Genomic DNA, 18348 nt, shown 5'->3' on the forward strand with positions numbered 1-18348 from the left:
TCCAAAGTTAATTAAAGGAAAGAAAGGCTTATCATACCTAAGGACAGTGCTTTCATGTATGTATCCTTAGGGGTAGTGACAGATGGAATAAGCCTCACAGTTTGTAGAGGTTTCAATTCATAGTTGGCTGACTCCAAGACAGGGTGGTGTGGCAAAGGGACATTGCAGAGGAGAAAGAGTCCATGACAAGGTAGAAGGCAGCAAAGCAGCAAGTGACAACTGTATCCTTCTTTCTGTTTCTTATATTGTATCCAGACTACATGCTGTTTGGGTAGGCCTTCCTATTATTTACATCTAGAAAATGATGCCAAGCCAATCGATGAACTGATTTAGTAATCACACCCCCTTGATCCCAGTATCACACACTTATTCCCACCATCACACACTGTAGATCCAGCCACCTTTGAAAAGCCCCACTTATGACTGCATATGTGGCTTTGGGGTGACACCTAGCACAGGCCATATATAACGAATGGAAACTAGAGAAGTCAGGATAGGACATTGGATGAGAGAAAGTTTAAAAGTTTAATGGAAGTGTTGATAAGCTATGAGAGCCCTGAAATGGGGTAAGAATTTGTGAATATATCATCAGTCTCTGTGATCCTGCTCTATCTTGGTTGATTTTTCTGGTGACTGTTACAAGGAAGACAGTGATGTAGGAAGATAATGGTAAAAAAGATAATGACTGTGTGGAAGTTTTGGCTTAATGGTTAAGTAATTCTTTTACTTTTTTATTTACATAAGTTTTATAATTCAAAATTACTTTGTAACATTTTAACAGAACCTGAAAATTCAGCAGGCTTGGAATATCCTTAGTTTTACTTAGGTCAGTACTATTCCAAGATGTTGTCAGAGCATTTAGAAAATTTCACATATTTGTAAATCTACAGAATTTTATTAATATATATTTATAATAAGCCAATAGAATCTCTTAAGACTGTTGCTGTTAACACTTCCTTTGGATAATTTCTCATCACTTAAAACTACCTGACAATTGAGTGTATGTTGTTTTTTAAGGAATTTGTACTCTACTAGATTGTTTTACTTCCTTGATTCTCTTTCATAGGTTTTATTTTTTGTAGTAGGTGGCTGTATTGTAGCTACAGTTTTGAAGAATTGATTTCAATATCGTTATGCATGGAGGGTAGTGCCTTGTAAATGTGGTTTAACTCATTGAACATGACCATATTAAAGTATTTGTCCCTTCCACAGCCATGAATAATATGCACCATAATACTTGTGCTTTTTATTATTTGAGTTGGGAAGTATATAATTAAAAGCATTGAATTTAATGCTGTGAAGTGGTTGATGTATTTGGTGATGTTGTTTATACGTTGGGCTTGATGCACAAATGGATTTCTGGATTTTTTTTGTACGTAGGATGAAAACTCTTGGTACTTCAATTGACCCAAAGAATACTTGTTTTAAAAGTAGCAGTTGTGGGTCAGAAATTTAGCTGAGCAGCACAAGTGCCTGCCAGACAAGCATGAGATTGTGAGTTTGATTCCTGGTACAAAAAAAAAAAAAAAAAAAAAAAAAAAAAAGCAGTTGGATGTAATACTGGTTCTCTGAGGACTAAAGCAGGAGTACTGTGAGTTGAAGACCAGCCTCGACTACATGGGGAGACCTTGTTTACACAAGCAACAAAAACAAACTAAGGAGCAGTTATGTCTAGTTCTTTTTGAAAATGGCCTGATTTTGCGATTTTTATTGTACCAATTGTATAGTTCCTTGAATAGAATTTAGAAATTATGTTGCATGTAGAATTAGAGATAAATCAGTACATTAAATCATAGGAATATGTTAACTTAAAATGCTTTTTATATGTATATATATATATAAAATACTTTAAAATATATATTCTTATTTTGTGTGAGAGACAAGATCTTACTTGTGTAGTTTAGGCTTGTTTTGAACTCACTAACCCTGGCTGGCTTGAAGGCTGGCCTTAAGCTCCTGGTAATCCTCCTGCTTCAGTCTCCTAAATGCTGGGATTATAGGTGTGTACCATTCATTGGTCCTGGTTTTAAAATGGTATTTAGTAACAGTTTTATGATGCAGTATTAACTCCTTAGAGCTGACTACTTTTAATATAATTTTGTATACCTTTCAAGTGTATTTTAACATCTGAGAGAAAAAGAATACTCTGTTAGTTTTTCAGTAGTATAAAAACTGTATAATTGAGTTGATGTTATCCTTATTTTTCATTCTATTGATTGCCACAGGTACAGATGACTGTTTCTGTTAATACTTCTAATGAATTTTAACTTTCAGTTAATAAAATACAACATTCCTGGAAAGCTTTGATTTCCCCAGAAGTAGAGACTGTATATCATTATCTAATATATTCTTTTAAGACTCTTTTAGTTAGGGTTTAGCATTGCTTAGTTACCTTGATTTTTAGAATGAGTAAGCTGTGTAGCTATAATATTTGTCCATTACTTTACCAAGCATATGTAATGACATTAATTATGATGATGATATATTTATTTAGGTTTTTTGTGTGTGGCTTGAGCCAAGGAAGATCACATGTAGCTGTAACCCCTATGTGATTTTTTAATCTTATTTTTTTTTTTTTGGTACAGGGGATTGAACTCATGACCTTGTGCTTGCCAAGCAGACACTTACGCCACTGAGCTAAACCCCTGGCCCTTCTATATGATATTTTTAATGGTTTTTTTTTTTTTTTTTTTTTTTTTTTTTTTTGTCAGCTGTGGACATTTCAAGTGTATTTTTGCCATTACATTAGTTCAATGAAGATTAGCTAAGATAAGATCATAGGCTGTTTACTTGGACTGGCAAACACATCACAGGAAGATTTATCAAAACAAGCATAGATTTCTTTGAATGTGACTATAAAAGTTGGGATATTGAAATTGCTTATGATAACTTTCAGTATATATCCAATATGGTCTTTGGTCTTTTTAATGCCAAATTTCTATAATCTCATGATTTCTAATAGATTAACAAGTTAGTTTATATTTCATTCCAAAGAAACTAAAGAAATTGCCTAAAGAAAATTTTAAAAATTGCCCTTAAATCTGTTGTCCACCTCAGATGCCATTATCAAGCACACTTTTGAATTGCTATCAGATTGTGTGTAATCATTATGTATGAATTTGAAAAGTTTACTGAAGTAAATTTCCTGAGTATGAAAAAATATAATTACTGAAGGAGACAAAGATTTCAAAGCTAATTATATTCCTACTTTTTTCCTCTTTGTATATATTTGGATTATGTCACCTTTCCCCTTTTATCTATACAAGTAGTACAGGTAGCAATTGACTTAGCATTGTTAGTATTTTTTATTGTCTTTTTGAGACAGGATTTCACAATGCAGTTCACATTGGCCTTGAACTCACTTTTTAGCTCAGGCTAGCCTCTAACTCACAGTGATCCATTCTTTTGCCTTAGCCTCCCAAGTCAGGGATTACAGGCACCCACCACCATGCCCTGCTGGCAGTTAATATTAACAATAATAGTAGTGCTTTTGCATGCGTGTGCACATAGACACAGACACAGTGATACACACAGACTTAACGTTATGTAAAAAGATGTCTTTCTTATGTCTAGTTTGACTGACCAGCCCAGTCAGTGAATTAGGTATTTCTATTGCTGTGTCAATTTAAAATTCTGACTATAATCATTATTAAAATAAATGAAAATGACTATAATAGCATCGATTAAAATTAAACCTTTTTATAAGATACTTTTAGATAAATTAGCAACCTATAAGTGAAATTCAGTTTTGGTCTCCTTTACAGGAATAGCAATTCAGAGTCAGAACCTTAATCACGTTTTGCAGTGTCTCCTGAGGAGTCAGTCTGAGCCAGCATGAAGACTGAAACTTGTCCTTGATCTGATTTATAACTGTACTTTTATTCTAACCATGTACAAAGTGGAGGTTATAGCATGGAAACTAAAATTTTAGTAAGTGCTTTTTATTTTAGTTATTAAATAGCCTTTTTTTATAGCGAAGATGTCATTAGAGTTCACACTCTGAATGGGGTGTGGACTTGGCACAGTACGTGGGAAAACTGTTACTTTGTCCAAGATTTCTTGTTTCTTGTTAAAAATACGTGGTAGTGAGTTGAGGAAGGACTTAAGAAAATTACGGAAGGTGGCATTAGTTTGGGCCGTGAAAAGGTCATTTAAAATAGTGATTATATTTTAATATGAATTGAAATTTAAAATTTAGATACTGACTGAGTATTCAAAGTTATATTGGTTTTATTATGCAAACAGTTAACAGATATTCTGACAGTTTGAATTTCTTTTTTTTGGGGTCTTTTTCCTTTTTATCGGTACCGGGGATCGAACTCACGACTGCTTGCTTGCAAGGCAGGCACTTACGCCGCTGAGCTAAATCCCCAGCCCCGACAGTTTGAATTTCCCGATTATGAGTGATATGTAGTGTTGTTTTTTTGTTTTTCTCAAGATAGAAGTAGATTTTGAGGAAAATGGTATCTGTTTCATGATGTTACTTTAATTGTGGTATTTATTCTTTTCTACCTGTGCTAATTAAAAGCAGTGAATAATTAGCACTTTTAGGTTTTTCTCCTTTAGCAGGAATCATAGAGATGTCTTTGTCTTCTGAAATTCTTATATGATATCTAGGTAGTATAATCTGTGTTTGTAATTGGAGAATGGTTATGTTTGAGGTATTACTTGTTTTGTGTTCTTTTCCATCCCTTTGAGTCTTTAACTGTTGGATACTTTCCTAAATTAGATGCTGATGGCTGAGCTGAAAGTAAACATTTTTATTAGTGGTATCCCTATTGTAATTTTCCCTTTCCATTTGAGACAAATATTTCCCAACTTTTCTTTTGTCATTCCAAAGTACAGTTTCATTAAATTCCAAGGTCTAAGAGTTTCTTTTTTTCTTTCTTTCTTTCTTTCTTTCTTTCTTTCTTTCTTTCTTTCTTTTTCTTTCTTCCTTCCTTCTCTCTCTCTCTCTCTCTCTCTCTCTCTCTCTCTCTCTCTCTCTCTCTCTCTCCTTCCTTCCTTCCTTCCTTCCTTCCTTCCTTCTCCCTCCCTCCCTCCCTCCCTCCCTCCCTCTTTCTTGGGATCCAGCTCATGACCTTGCTTGCCAGGCAGGTGCTTGTGCCACTGATCTAAATCCCCAGCCTCTAAGAGGTTTGTTTGGGATTTATCTCTGCTATCTCTTTGGAAACCCAAAAGGAAAAGTAGAATAATTCAGTCTGAAATTTTATGTGCATCTTGTGATAAATGTATATTTTATAAGTTGAAGTGTATTTTTATTTTTTGGACATTTTCAGAGGTAGAATTATGTAGTTATTATTTTAATAATCATGTCCTTATTGTTTTATAGCTTCCTGCCTGACATAACTTCAAGAAGTGCACAATGTCAGAACGTGGAATTAAGTGGGCTTGTGAATATTGTACGTATGAAAACTGGCCATCTGCAATCAAATGTACTATGTGTCGTGCCCAAAGGCCTAGTGGAACAATTATTACAGAAGATCCATTTAAAAGTGGTTCAAGTGATGTTGGTAGAGATTGGGATCCTTCCAGCACTGAAGGAGGAAGTAGTCCTTTGATATGTCCAGATTCTAGTGCAAGACCAAGGGTTAAGTCTTCATACAGTATGGAAAATGCAAATAAATGGTCATGCCACATGTGCACATATTTGAACTGGCCAAGAGCAATCAGATGTACCCAGTGTTTATCCCAGCGTAGGACCAGGAGTCCCACAGAATCTCCTCAATCCTCAGGATCTGGTTCAAGACCAATTGCTTTTTCTGTTGATTCTTGTGAGGAGTACAATGATAGAAATAAACTGAACACAAGGACCCAACATTGGACTTGTTCTATTTGCACATATGAAAACTGGGCCAAGGCTAAAAAATGTGTTGTTTGTGATCATCCCAGACCTAATAACATGGAAGCAATAGAGTTGGCAGAGACTGAAGAGGCTTCTTCAATAATAAATGAGCAAGACAGAGCTCGATGGAGGGGAAGCTGCAGTAGTGGTAACAGCCAAAGAAGATCACCACCTACGACAAAACGAGACTCTGAAGTAAAAATGGATTTTCAGAGGATTGAATTTGCTGGTGCTGTTGGCAGCAAGGAGGAACTTGAAGTGGACTTCAAAAAACTAAAGCAAATTAAAAACAGAATGAAAAAGACTGATTGGCTATTTCTCAGTGCTTGTGTGGGTAAGTTTCTGTTTTCTGCATTTTTTGAATGAGATAGGAAAAGGCATTAAATACGACATGAAAAGTATAAGCAGTCAGTATTATTTAGCCTTGATCTCATTTAGCATGACAGCTGTATTCTTGAGTATGCATTCATAAGAATCTGTTTTTTAAGCTTACCAACTTTATACTAATTTGCCTACATTTGTGTACATATCTTTTATTTCTTATGTGTGTGTTAGGGGACAAAACTTAATTTAAAACAAACTTACTACATACTAGCAAAAACTGTACACCTGCACTTTAAAACTGTTACACTTTATTGTACCAAGATGTGACTTAGCAACACCAGATGCTGTTTGTCAGTGTTTGTAAACAGTGCAAGCATGTTGAGATGATAGAGGCTTTACTTAGATGTTACAAATATCACAAAAATGTGTGATAATATAACAAACATAATAACAGACATAATATTGACCTTAAAAATGCTGACATTAAGTATATATGTTATGTAGTGAATACAGACTTTATGAACTGATTTCACATAGTTCTTGAATTCCATAGTTCAAGTTATGATTTGTGTGTGTGTGTGTGTGTGTGTGTGTGTGTATGTCTTTTTGAGATAGGACCTTGCTATGCAGTTCATGTAGGCCTTGAGCTTACTTTGTAGCCCAGGCTGGTCTTGCAACAGTCTTCCTGTCCCAGCCTTCCGAGTTCTGGGATTACACATGTGTGTGCCACTGCACCCAGCTGTATTGGGTTTTTATTGCTCTCTTAAGGATGTTTGGAATATTGGGCCCTGTCATTTGTTCAGAGCTGTTAAAGGATAGAGACATGAGAGTAGGGTTTTTCCCCTAGTTATCGACCTTGTGAATTATTTGTGAAGTGTTTCACAAAAGCAATTAGTTAGAATCTTCAGTGTTTTTTCCCAGTGTGTTAGATTTTACACTTTATAGTTTAAATTATTTCAGTGGGATGTTTGCCTTTTTTTTTGCAGAGTTGCTTGTTCTGGCATTCATTTTTGTTGAAAAGATTTTTTTTTTTTGTGGTTCTGGAGATAGATCAAACTAACGACCTCGTGCTTGCCAGGCAAGCACTTAGCCCACTGGGCTAAATCCCCAGCCCTGTTGAAAAGATTTTTGAGTGATTATTAAAGATAATTTTTTTTTTTTGTTTTTTGAGACAGGGTCTCTAAAAAGAAGTAGTGCAGGCTAACTTTGAACTTGGTTCTGTAGTCCAAGCTGGCCTCGAACTCATGGTGATCTTCCTGTCTCAGCCTCCTGAGTGCTAAGATTAATAGGCACATGCCACCATGCCCAGCAAGTAAAGATAAATTTTGTGTGCAGCATTAGCAGATAAATTTTGTATGAACCAAAATGTGGCTTAGCTATATTTTTTCCTATTATTTCATGTGTTTGTGGCTGTTCTTTTTTTTTTTTGGTGTTTTTTTTTTTGGTGTTTTTGAAATAGGGTCTTGCTGTCCATTTCAAGCTGGCCTTGAGCTCACTTTGTAGCCCAGGCTGGTCTAGAACTCACAACAACCTTCCTGCTTCAGCCTCCCAAGTGTTGGGGTTACAGGCATGTGCCACCACAACTGATTATGGCTGTTCTTGTTGCTACCTTTTATTTCATTCCACGTGTCCTTAGTTCTTTTGAGGATCTACCCTTGAACTTTGTGTTTTAATTACTGTTCATTTCTTTTTTTTTTTTGTTGTGGTACTGTGGATTGAACACAAGACCTTCATACTGGAGTACATCTCTAGTTTTTTTTTTTTTTAATTTTAAAATTTGAGAGAAAGTCTAAGTTGCCTATATTTGAGTGATCTCCTGCCTCAGCCTCCCAGAGTGCTGGATTGCAGGCTTATGCCACCAACACCTGGCTTCATTTTAATGCTAGAATAACAACTCTTAGCAGGGCTAATATTAGGTTGGTCTTGTTTCATTTGCAAGTTTTTTGTTAAGTTTTTCATTATGCCACCCCATAATGTCTAGATAATTAGGGTTAAGGATTGATTGTATTTGGTTCTTGGTAATTTGGGTTCTATCTTTGTTATGAGCAAATATTTTTGATCACTAACTTTGCAGTGTCATTCTGAGGGGTTACACCAAAAGTTATGAAACTGTCCTTACTAAGTAGTCATATCCTGATTTGTAAACATTAAGATATGTTAAAAAGTTTTAAAAAATTATTTACATTGTATTGGGTTAATAAAGCAAAACCTAGGTAGTAAGGCTAGTAGTAGTCCACATGTACTAAAAATTAATCATTATTCTTCCCCTTTACTGCCTACCTTGTGTTCCCTAGATTTCACTAGGTATATTATGCCTTATTGATGCCATGCTTTAAAAAATCATCTCCATAGTGTGTACACTAAGCATAAAATTGTACCTTGAGTCTGAATTGTGGTATTTTCTAAAATTGGAAAACATTTTCAACTGTAAGCCAACTTTGTAGCTGGTAAAGTAGGAATGAGAAAATTGAGTTGTTCTTTTTTTTTTTTTTTGTCTTTTTCATTTTTATTGGTACCAAGGATCGAACTCACAACCGCCTGCTTGCAAGGCAGGTGCTTATGTCGCTGAGCTAAATCCCCAGCCCGAAAATTGAGTTGTTGAGAAAGAAAAAGTAAACTAAAACATTGGCAGTACAATTTCAAACATTTTTACCTGGTTATAAATTTTACATAAGTCAGATTGTCTTACGTGATGAGAGGATGTTTGGGGTGGCAGTGCTAAAACTGCCATCAGTAAAAGTGGAATCTGGAATAGAAGCTAAGATGATAAAGGTAGAAGTGTGAATATAAATTAATTTTCCTCTGGGATATCTGTTGGTGCTAGGTATTTTCAGGGAGATATTGTCAGCATTCAGCAAAAATTGTCCTGGGTAGATAGCAGCCTACAAGAGAATAGGGAAGCTCTATTAAATACATTTTGTTTTTGTTTTACTATTCAGTCAGTTGCCCTGTGACATTGCATTTGTTTGTGATTCAAATCCTTGAAAGAAAGGTAACCCCTAAACAAAATCTGTTGGATAACTTGTATAGCTGAACTTTAAATTCATATATCCATCTGTCTACTCAGCAACTCCCTTTGAGTGTGTAATGTTTCAATCTTATATCTAAAACTGAGCTAGTTTGTTGTCCCATAGTCCCCCATCTCAGTTGATGGCAGATTCAGCTTTGGTCATTCATGATTCTCCTGTATTTCTCTTATACTCATTCCTATTTGTCAGAACATTCTGTTGACTGTACCGTCAAAATATATTCAGAATCTAACCGCTTTTCACTATCTTGTTCTAAATCAGAGTGCCTCCCACCATTGTCATTTACAATCTGCTTTTAATATAAGAGCTACTCTTAAAAAACCAAAACGAAAACCAAAAAAACCTCTGCTTGGAACTCTAGTGATTGCCTGTCTGACAAAGAGTAAAAGTGAAAGTCTTTTAAAGACTATGTATACAACGCAGTGTGTGTACTCTGTGTCTCCTTTCTCTCAGTGTGCATTGTTTACTTCTGCAGTCTACTGTCACCTTTGGCTCATGTGTGAATCTACCTTTTCTGTTTTTACCCAATAGTCTTAGGGTAGGGTGATGAACCTGTGGCACCTGTGCAGCAGCTGGCTATATGTTATTAAAAGCTCTAAAAGGTTGGCCATAACCGGGTGTGGTGTGCATACCTGTAATCTCAGCACTTGGGAGGCTGAGGCAGGAGTATTGTTGCGAGTTGAAGACCAGCCTGGCTTAACAGAGTGAGCTCAAGACCTGCCTGAATTGTATAGTGAGACCCTGTCTCCAAAAGACAAATTTAAAAAGTTTGCTATCATGGATTTAGCATTCTTCTGCTTGCATTGCTCATTCCAGATGTAGGAATTGCTACCTACCTCCTTTCCTTATTTTCTCATATGATGCTTTTTCAGTGAGACATTCATGACTGCTATATCTAAAATCTCATCCATTTCCTATACCCCCTTCTTCCATTTTTAATTTTCTTCATAACACTTGTAACCTCCTGATATATTTGGTCATTGTATTTATTATTTGTCTTTTCTTAAAGCTTAGGTTTCTAGTGGTCTAAATTTTTGAATGTTTGGCTCATAGATATGTTCTGGTACTATACTAGAACTGTGCCTGCTACATATTGGTTACTCATGTTTGTTAAATCCATCAGTGGAAAAAGCTTTTTGAGAGTTGGAGTCTAGCTGAACATACTGTTACCCTGCTTCTCTTGAATTTCTAGATTCTTTGCTTTCTTCCTAGCTTTCTGACTATTTGGGACCTGACGCAGTGGCACTAGGTCTGGTGGTCAGACTGGAAGTGGTAAGTGTGGTGAAATCTTAACTGGCAAGGATATGAATTGTGTGAAGTTAGGTTTTGTTTCTTTTTACCTTCACTTTTACTACTTTCTCCCATCTTTGTACTTTTACTGGTAGTAGTATTTGACTTAAACATTGTGTTTCCTATACCTAAAGTGCCATGGAATAAAAAAAACTCCTTTTGGGATGGGATCTTACTTTGCAGTAGGCTGGCCTTAAACTCACGACAGTCCTCATGCCTCAGCATCATGAATGTTGGGATCATAGTTGTGTACCTCTGTTCCTTGCCAGATAAAATTTTTGTATGAAAATATTTTCTTTGTCATTGGACCTGTAACCTCCTGCTTTGGCATTTTTCTAAACTGTGTGTGTTGCTGGGGATGTGACTCAAGGCCTTACATATATCAGTCAACCACCCTGTCACTAATCTACACTTTGTACCTATTTTGGCTCATTGTTAATCAGTATCTTTTTTAGTTTTCCCAGTGTGCCTACTAAAGAAGATGGGAAAGAATTGGTATTTGGTGCTGGTGTTGAAGGTATGGGGTAAAGAATCAAGCTTAGGTATGGTGGCATGTGCCTGTAATTCCAGTACTCCAGGCAAGCCCAGCCTGGCCACATAGTGAGTTCAAGGCAGAACTGAACTACATCTAGCAAGACTTAAAACAAAAAAGGACTGGAGTTGTCTTTTCTTGAAGCTTAGGTAGTGCACTTGTAGAGCATACACAAGGCCCTGGATTTGAGCTCCAGCACCCCCACCTAAGCATGTATAACAAGTACAGTTGAAACTGGAATTTATACACAGAAATACTCATTTGCTCAATAGTAGTGGTATGTATATGTACAGCCTTTTTTGTGTGGTACTGGGAATTGAACTCAGGACCTTGCGCTTGCTAGACAGGTGCTTATGCCACTGAGCTATATCCCTGGCCCGGCAACTTTTAAAGAACGTGTGACTCGTTCTTTAAGTAGTGCTTTCTCTGGCGCATTAATACTTTGGGATGACATGCAGTTTATACTGGTATTCTCTTGAGAATCATTTGTTTGTAAGTGAAACCAAAATCTCTTCTTTGTCAAGGAATGAGTTGAAATGGAATCATGAAAATTGTAATCTTATTTATGAATGAAATTTGTTATGCTTATCAGGTGGTTTTTAAAATCAGAAAGTGAAATTCTGGAATTAACTTTTTCTGTCTAATTGTTTGCAAAAATAAGTTAGATATGATCTGATAATTTTTCCCTTATAACTTGTTGAAAATACAGAACAAATTTTTGACAATACTAGAAATTGGACTCGGCTTTTGTGCTGAGCTCCATCTCAATCTCCATTCCTTTTTTTTTTTTTTTTTTATAGTGGGGATCAAACTCACAACCTCACACTTGCCAGGCAGGCACTTATGCTGCTGATCTAAATCCATGGCCATCTCCATTTCTTTAAAAGAGTTCTTTTTGGGGAGACGGGATCTTGTTAGGTCACAAAGTACAGATTGGGTTGGAACTTTGATCCTCCTACCTCAGCCTCTTGGAGTGCTGGGATTTATGTGCCATCAGACCTAGTGAAAATCAGTATTTGAGGCATCCATATTGATGCCAATTGTGTTTTTGTGTCCTTGCTAGAAACTTACACTGTTATGGATTAAAAACTGGTGGTCAGCTTAACACTAGCTGAATTAAATCGTGTGGTACTGAGTGTAGATGGCCCACCTGAGGAAAGTTGCCAGCATAAAAAAAGACATGGAGAAGGAAGAGCTGGGTGTTGTGGGTTCTCCTAAGTGTTGCTGTTTCGAACTATTGGTTCTCCTGGAGGAGCTTGTCATGGCCAGCTTCCCCAGTATGGGTTCAGCCATTGCCATCAGAGGAGTTTGGAACCTTGTTGATGAGAGTGGCTGTGGTTCACTTTGAGCTTTGCGCCTTACATTGAGCATTACTTCCTGGCTCTGGAGGGGAAGATGTATGCTGTTTAATCTCCAGGAGTGGCTTGTCACACTGGCTTTCTGGCATGTACTCGACTATTTTCATCGTTGGAGGAGCTCACAAGCTCCTTGTTGCTGAGGATAGCTGTGGTACTTTTCAGGACAGCCTTGAGCATGACTTCTTGGCGCATTGTAGAACCCTCAACCTCCTGGCACAGTGCCTTCATCCTGCTGGCATAGACTTTCTAGCTTCCACTGCTGACCTTTGGGCCTTCCCAGTGCAGATCCATCAAACAGACTGGCATGATTCTTTGTGGGCTTTAGACCTCCAGTTGGACTCGTGGAAGGCATTGTCATGGGCTGTAGGTCTTCAGCTGGACTCATGCAGGACATCGTTGTGATATCTAGGCCGTTGGCTGAATATTCTGGGTCTTTAGTGTTGTGGACAGACTTCCTGCACTTTCTTGTATTTAACTCCAGGTGACCATCATAAAATAATATTATAAATTCTGTATCCTGATTGTAATTGTTCTCCTCACCACCTCTGACTATCACATATGCCCTGTGTCATTTGTTATGTGTACACATTATAGTGGTCGATGTAACTGTAGGAATTTCTATAACTTAGGTGACTTAAGTTTTTTGGAAGGTATTTGTCTACTTGGAATTCACTCTTTTAACAGAAATCAGCAATACATAGGGTTACTATATTTTAAAATATTCTTTACAGTTTTTTTTTGGTATTAGTGTTAAAAATTGTGTTATGTGGACATACCGTTTGTGAATTGAGTTTTTTTTTTTTTTTAAGGAAGGAAGGAAGCTGTTAAGGTTGTATTAGTGTTAGTTTGCTTTCTTTATGGAAAAATAAATAATTGTAAAATAAACCTTTTTTGAATTTGTGGTTTTTAAATCCATTTCTAATTAAATGAAAAGGCATTCAGTAATTCAAATAAAATTAGGTTAACTTTAAAGAAAAATCATTTACAAGATGTTAGTATTATGAACTGTGATGCCTGCAGGGTGACTTATTTCAAGAAAATTACCATGTTAAGCAGAAAATAAATCCTTTTATTGGACACAGTAGTGAGTTTTTTTTTTTTTTTTTTTGTTTGTTTGTTTGTTTTTTAATCGGTACCGGGGATCGAACTCACGACTGCCTTGCTTGCAAGGCAGGTACTTATGCCACTGAGCTAAATCCCCAGCCCCCACAGTAGTGAGTTTTACCTCTGTAAGAAATCTTGGGGACTAAGTGCAGTGGTGCATGTTTATGATCTCAATTTCTTGGGAAGCTGAGGCAGGAGCATTGCAACTTTGAGGCCATCCTGGGAAAATTAAAATTTGCCTTAAAAACAAAAACATATGTTGGGGATGTAGTCAATGATAGAGCTCTTTCCTAAGCCTTCTTAGCATATGCAAAGCTGTGGGTTCAATCCATGCTCCCCCCCATCTTTAGGTTAAATTTTATTTATTTATTTATTTTGGTCTTTTTGAGACAGGGTCTCACTATACAGTTCAGGCAGGCCTTGAACTCAAACTTTGTAGCTCAGGCTGGCTTCAGACTTTCAGTCATTCTCCAGGCTTTACCCTCCCAAGTACTGTAATTACAAGCATGCACCATCATGCCTGGCTTAGTATTTTTCTTAATATGTCGCTTTACATATGAATGAAGGCAGGGCCAGAAAGAGTTCTTAGATCTCAGTCTTCAACATTTAAAACTGTCCAGTTGCCGTGTATGTGTGTGTGTGTGTGTGTATGTGTGTGTGTTTTAATAAATGGTTTGAGTTAACAGTCTTACTAAAAATTTTTACTAGACTCCACTATACAAGCAGACTACTGTAGCAAATCTTTGGTACCGTATCCATAAAAGGAAAGTAAGCTCCTAGAGTGTTGGCAGTTCCTTGTACGTCCTTGATTAACTTTGTATGATAACCTTAATGTGGGTTGTGTGTGTAGCTATTTAGACTATGCTGTCTTTGCACTATACACATTATTCTGCCTGGAGTTAACTCTTTACCAACAATAGGGGATAGAATTATTTTTAGCACCATTAATATAGGGGAATGAAACTCTCAACCTACTATCTGTCTGGTATGAGTTTGTGTTCTCTAAAATCGAAAAATGAATTTTAGGAACAATGGAGGTTAAGAGCAGAATATATTTATTGAGAGAAAGAAAGCTTCTGTCTGAGAGAGACAGAGGGTTCCCAAGTGGGTTGCCAAAGACTGTCTTTTTCTAGGTGAGACTGTCTTTTCTAGGTGAGAGAGGTCCAAGGTGGGGAAAACCTGGGAACTCACAAGGTGGGCATAAGGTGGGACAGAACTATGGTTAACCAGTAAGATTAATTGCTCAGGTAAAATTAATTCAGGAATGAATGGGGAAGCGAATCACATACAGTGACTCTTCCTGTAGAAGGTTGGAATGGTGACTCCTTACTGTGTCATGGTGAAAGAGAACTATTTGGACTACCAGTCCTTAGGATGTGGGTGTATTTGCTTTGCCTTTTGTCTTGAGATCTGGCCTACTAGGGAAGTGTCCCTCTCCTCCAAGATTACAAGGACTTTTGCACTGGCTCCTTTGAGGGCTCAGTCCTGTCTGACAGCCTGTAATATTTTTAACTAACTCAGCTGCTTGTAAGCTGCCGTGAAAGCAGTTAATACTTTGGGTTTGTGTTTTGTCTTATTTTTCCTTTACAGTTTCAAGGATTTCCCTGTGATTTTGGAACTCTGGATATAAAATGGCATCTTATGTCATGATTTTAAAGTGAATTGTGAGAATTTTCAGCAATATCCTTCCCACTTTTAAATAATGTTAGCCACTTTAGTCTGGGATTTGAAAGTACTTCTTGACACTTGCGATTAAAGTAAACTTCCAGAATTAGAGTGTGTTATATTAAGGCAAGTAAGTGGTGATGGCAGACACAGAGGTGCAGCCATATACTGGTTACCTCTAGTGTGCCTGAGACATAATTTATGGCTTTCACAAGCAATTGATTATACAGGCTTGTCAGTGGTGATGTGTACTTTTTACTGTAGAAAGAAAATGTCTGTTACATGATATTGACATTTGAATATACATCATTGATGTAATAAAGACTTTAACTTTTAAACAACTACTGTATTAAATGGGCACTCTGAATTAGGATGTCTAGATGTATGTTTTAATATTAAATATCAAACAACCTGGTTAGACTTGAGAATTACTGGAGAATAAAGTATAAAACATCTTTTAAAAGTAAGCAGGATCTGGTGGCTAAGGCCAGTAGTCTTAGCAGGTTGGAGGATTCTAAGTTTGAACCCAGTCTGGGTGGAAAAGTTAATGATTTAATGAAACCCTTTCTCAAGACAGAACAGAACAAAACTTCAAAAAAAAAAAAAAAAAAAGGATGTTGCTCATTGTCAAGGCCCTGGCTTCAATTCAAACTCTAATACTGTCACAACAAAGTCTTATATGATAATAAGAAATGAGAACAAGCATAAATGGTTGGAAAACAAAGTTTCTTCTTGTCACTTCCAGTTCTGCTGTAGACAACCATTTTCTTCATCAACGTTTTATTCTAAGAAATTTCATTACCTATGTAAAAGTTATACTTACTATACAAAGTACTACATACTTTTTCCAGTACATAGATTTTCCAGTTTACTTTGTTATATTTGATTTTCTGTATTTGTCTTTTGCTCTTTCACTGATTTTGTTCTGAGATACAGTACTTGAGTTAGCTGTATACAGATGACATTTTTTGGGGGGTGTTTTTTGTCTTTTTTTTTTTTAACTTTTTATCGGTACCAGGGATTGAACTCACAGCCGCTGAGCTAAATCCCCAGCCCCTCTCTCTTTTTTGGGTCTTTTTCCTTTTTATCGGTACCGAGTATCAAACTCACGACTGCCTGCTTGCAAGGCAGGCGCTTATGCCACTGAGCTAAATTCCCTACATACGACATTTTTAATCCCTAGATACTTTAGCATTTAATTCCCAATAACAAAGACATTTTTCCTCCGTAGCCACATTGTATAATCATGCAAGACATTTAATACCAAAAGTCTGTATTCAGTTTCACCAGTACCTTGTTTGGTGTTATCATCCTGTTTAATCAAGGATTACACAGTCCATTGTGTTTTTAGTCTCCTCTCATCTAGAGCAGTGCTTAGTTTTTTTGAATTTTTATTTTATTTATTGTTTTGAGACAGGGTCTTGCTCTGTAGTTCAGGCTGACCTTGAATTCACTGTGTAGCAGATGTTGGTCTTGAACTTGTGGCCATCTTCCTGCCTCACCCTCCCAAGAATGCCTAATTTTTTAATTTAATCTTTTGAAAGATGAATTTTTAAAAATTCTTATCTTCCCTGCAATGGTAGAGATTGAACCTATGGGTCTTGTGTATGCTAGGCAATTACCATTGAGTCACATCCCCAGCCCATTACATTAGTGTTTTGAAGAGTCTAGTTTTGCAGTTATTCTTAATGTGTGGATGTTTAAGAGAGAAGAATACTGTATAGGCGATCTGAATTATCATCTCTGATATGTCTAAATAGTGTCCTGATGCCCTACTGTATCATTGTACCCTTGTGTTTTACAATTTAATTGTGGTAAATTATATGTGAAAAATTTTATCATTGTACTCATTTTAATCTAGTTTTATTTAAATATTTTACTAGTGGTGGGAATTGAATACAGGATGAGTTTGCTGGGATGTACTATATCCCTTAGCTATATCCCTTACCAGGCCCCCATTTTATTCATTTTAAAGTCACATCAGTGGCATTTACTATATCGTTGTGTAAACATCACCATCTGTCTCTAGAACTTTCTACATATTGCAAAATATTAAACATCCCATTTGCTCTCCCCTAGCTGTGACAGCTACCAGTTTGCTTTCTATGAGTATGATTACTGTGAAAACCTCATGAGTGGAATTATATAGTATTTTTCCTTTTGTGATGTATTTTACTTAACACAGTCTTTATTAAGGTTCATCTATGTTGTGGCATGCATTAAAATTTATTTAAAAATTTTTAGGACTGAATAATATTCCATTGCATGCATTTGTTATGTTTGGCTTATCTATTCATTTGTCAGTGGATATACCATATTTCTTGTTTTTATCAAATTTAGACATTGTTACGTCCTGTAGCATTATATAAGTTTAATATTTTTAAATAGTATAACCAGAGTGCATATTAGAGAAAGTTTAGACATAAGAAAAACTGAAAAAAATTCAATGATGCAGTTTTATAGTTACTACCTAGAGGAAGTTTTTCTTATTTTTGTATTTTATTTATTTTTACAGGGTTGAAATTACATTGTGTATTTTCTTATTTTCATTGAATCTCATCTATCTATCTGTCCATCCATCCATCCCAGGCCGGCTTTGAACTCTTGGTGATCTTCCTGCCTCAGCCTGTGAGTGGCAGGATTATAGGTGCATGCCACTGCGCCCAGCTTGGATCTTACATTTTGAACTAAAATGGTTTCATCTTTTATGAAGTGAATATATAATATAAAAATGAGTTGCCAAACATGAAGTTAATTAGCCTATCCCTTATTATTAGCAGCAATATGAGACTCCCATTGCAGGTCTTTGCTGGTATTTATTATTAAGGGCATTATGCTGTCCTGTTTTATCAGTCTTTTTTTTTTTTTTTGTGAATTGATTTGTGTCTTTTGTTTGAGTACTTTTGATAATTTTATCAGATTATGTGACATCTATAGAAACATTTTCTCACTTCTATCTTTCTTTGAGTAGAATAACCTATTAATATTTTATCTTTGTTTTGTAAAGTATTTGGATTCAACTAAGACTTAAATACACACACACATACACACTCCACACACACACCAGGGATCGAACCTTGTGCTTGCGAGGCAGGCGCTTGTGCCACTGAGCTGAATCCCCAGGGAACCTTCAAATATTTGTTGTAAAAAATTTCCATTAATTTGAATAATTATTTTCTCATTGATTTTGGTGTTTCCATC

General features: G+C 36.3%; 1 protein-coding gene across 1 annotated transcript in view; it reads left to right on the top strand.

The window, feature by feature from the left end:
- Zranb1 (zinc finger RANBP2-type containing 1) overlaps positions 1 to 18348 on the top strand; it is a 60394-nt gene that overhangs the window by 11736 nt on the left and 30310 nt on the right. The window contains 3 exon segments of the mRNA XM_063244906.1: positions 3765 to 3930; positions 5333 to 5346; positions 5349 to 6179. Coding sequence (XP_063100976.1) covers positions 3890 to 3930; positions 5333 to 5346; positions 5349 to 6179 — 886 coding nt within the window. The 5' untranslated portion in view covers positions 3765 to 3889.

This window comes from Cavia porcellus, unplaced genomic scaffold, assembly GCF_034190915.1.
Source record: "Cavia porcellus strain 051 isolate PalLab524CR breed Dunkin Hartley unplaced genomic scaffold, mCavPor4.1 scaffold_2, whole genome shotgun sequence".
Taxonomy (NCBI): domain Eukaryota; kingdom Metazoa; phylum Chordata; class Mammalia; order Rodentia; family Caviidae; genus Cavia; species Cavia porcellus.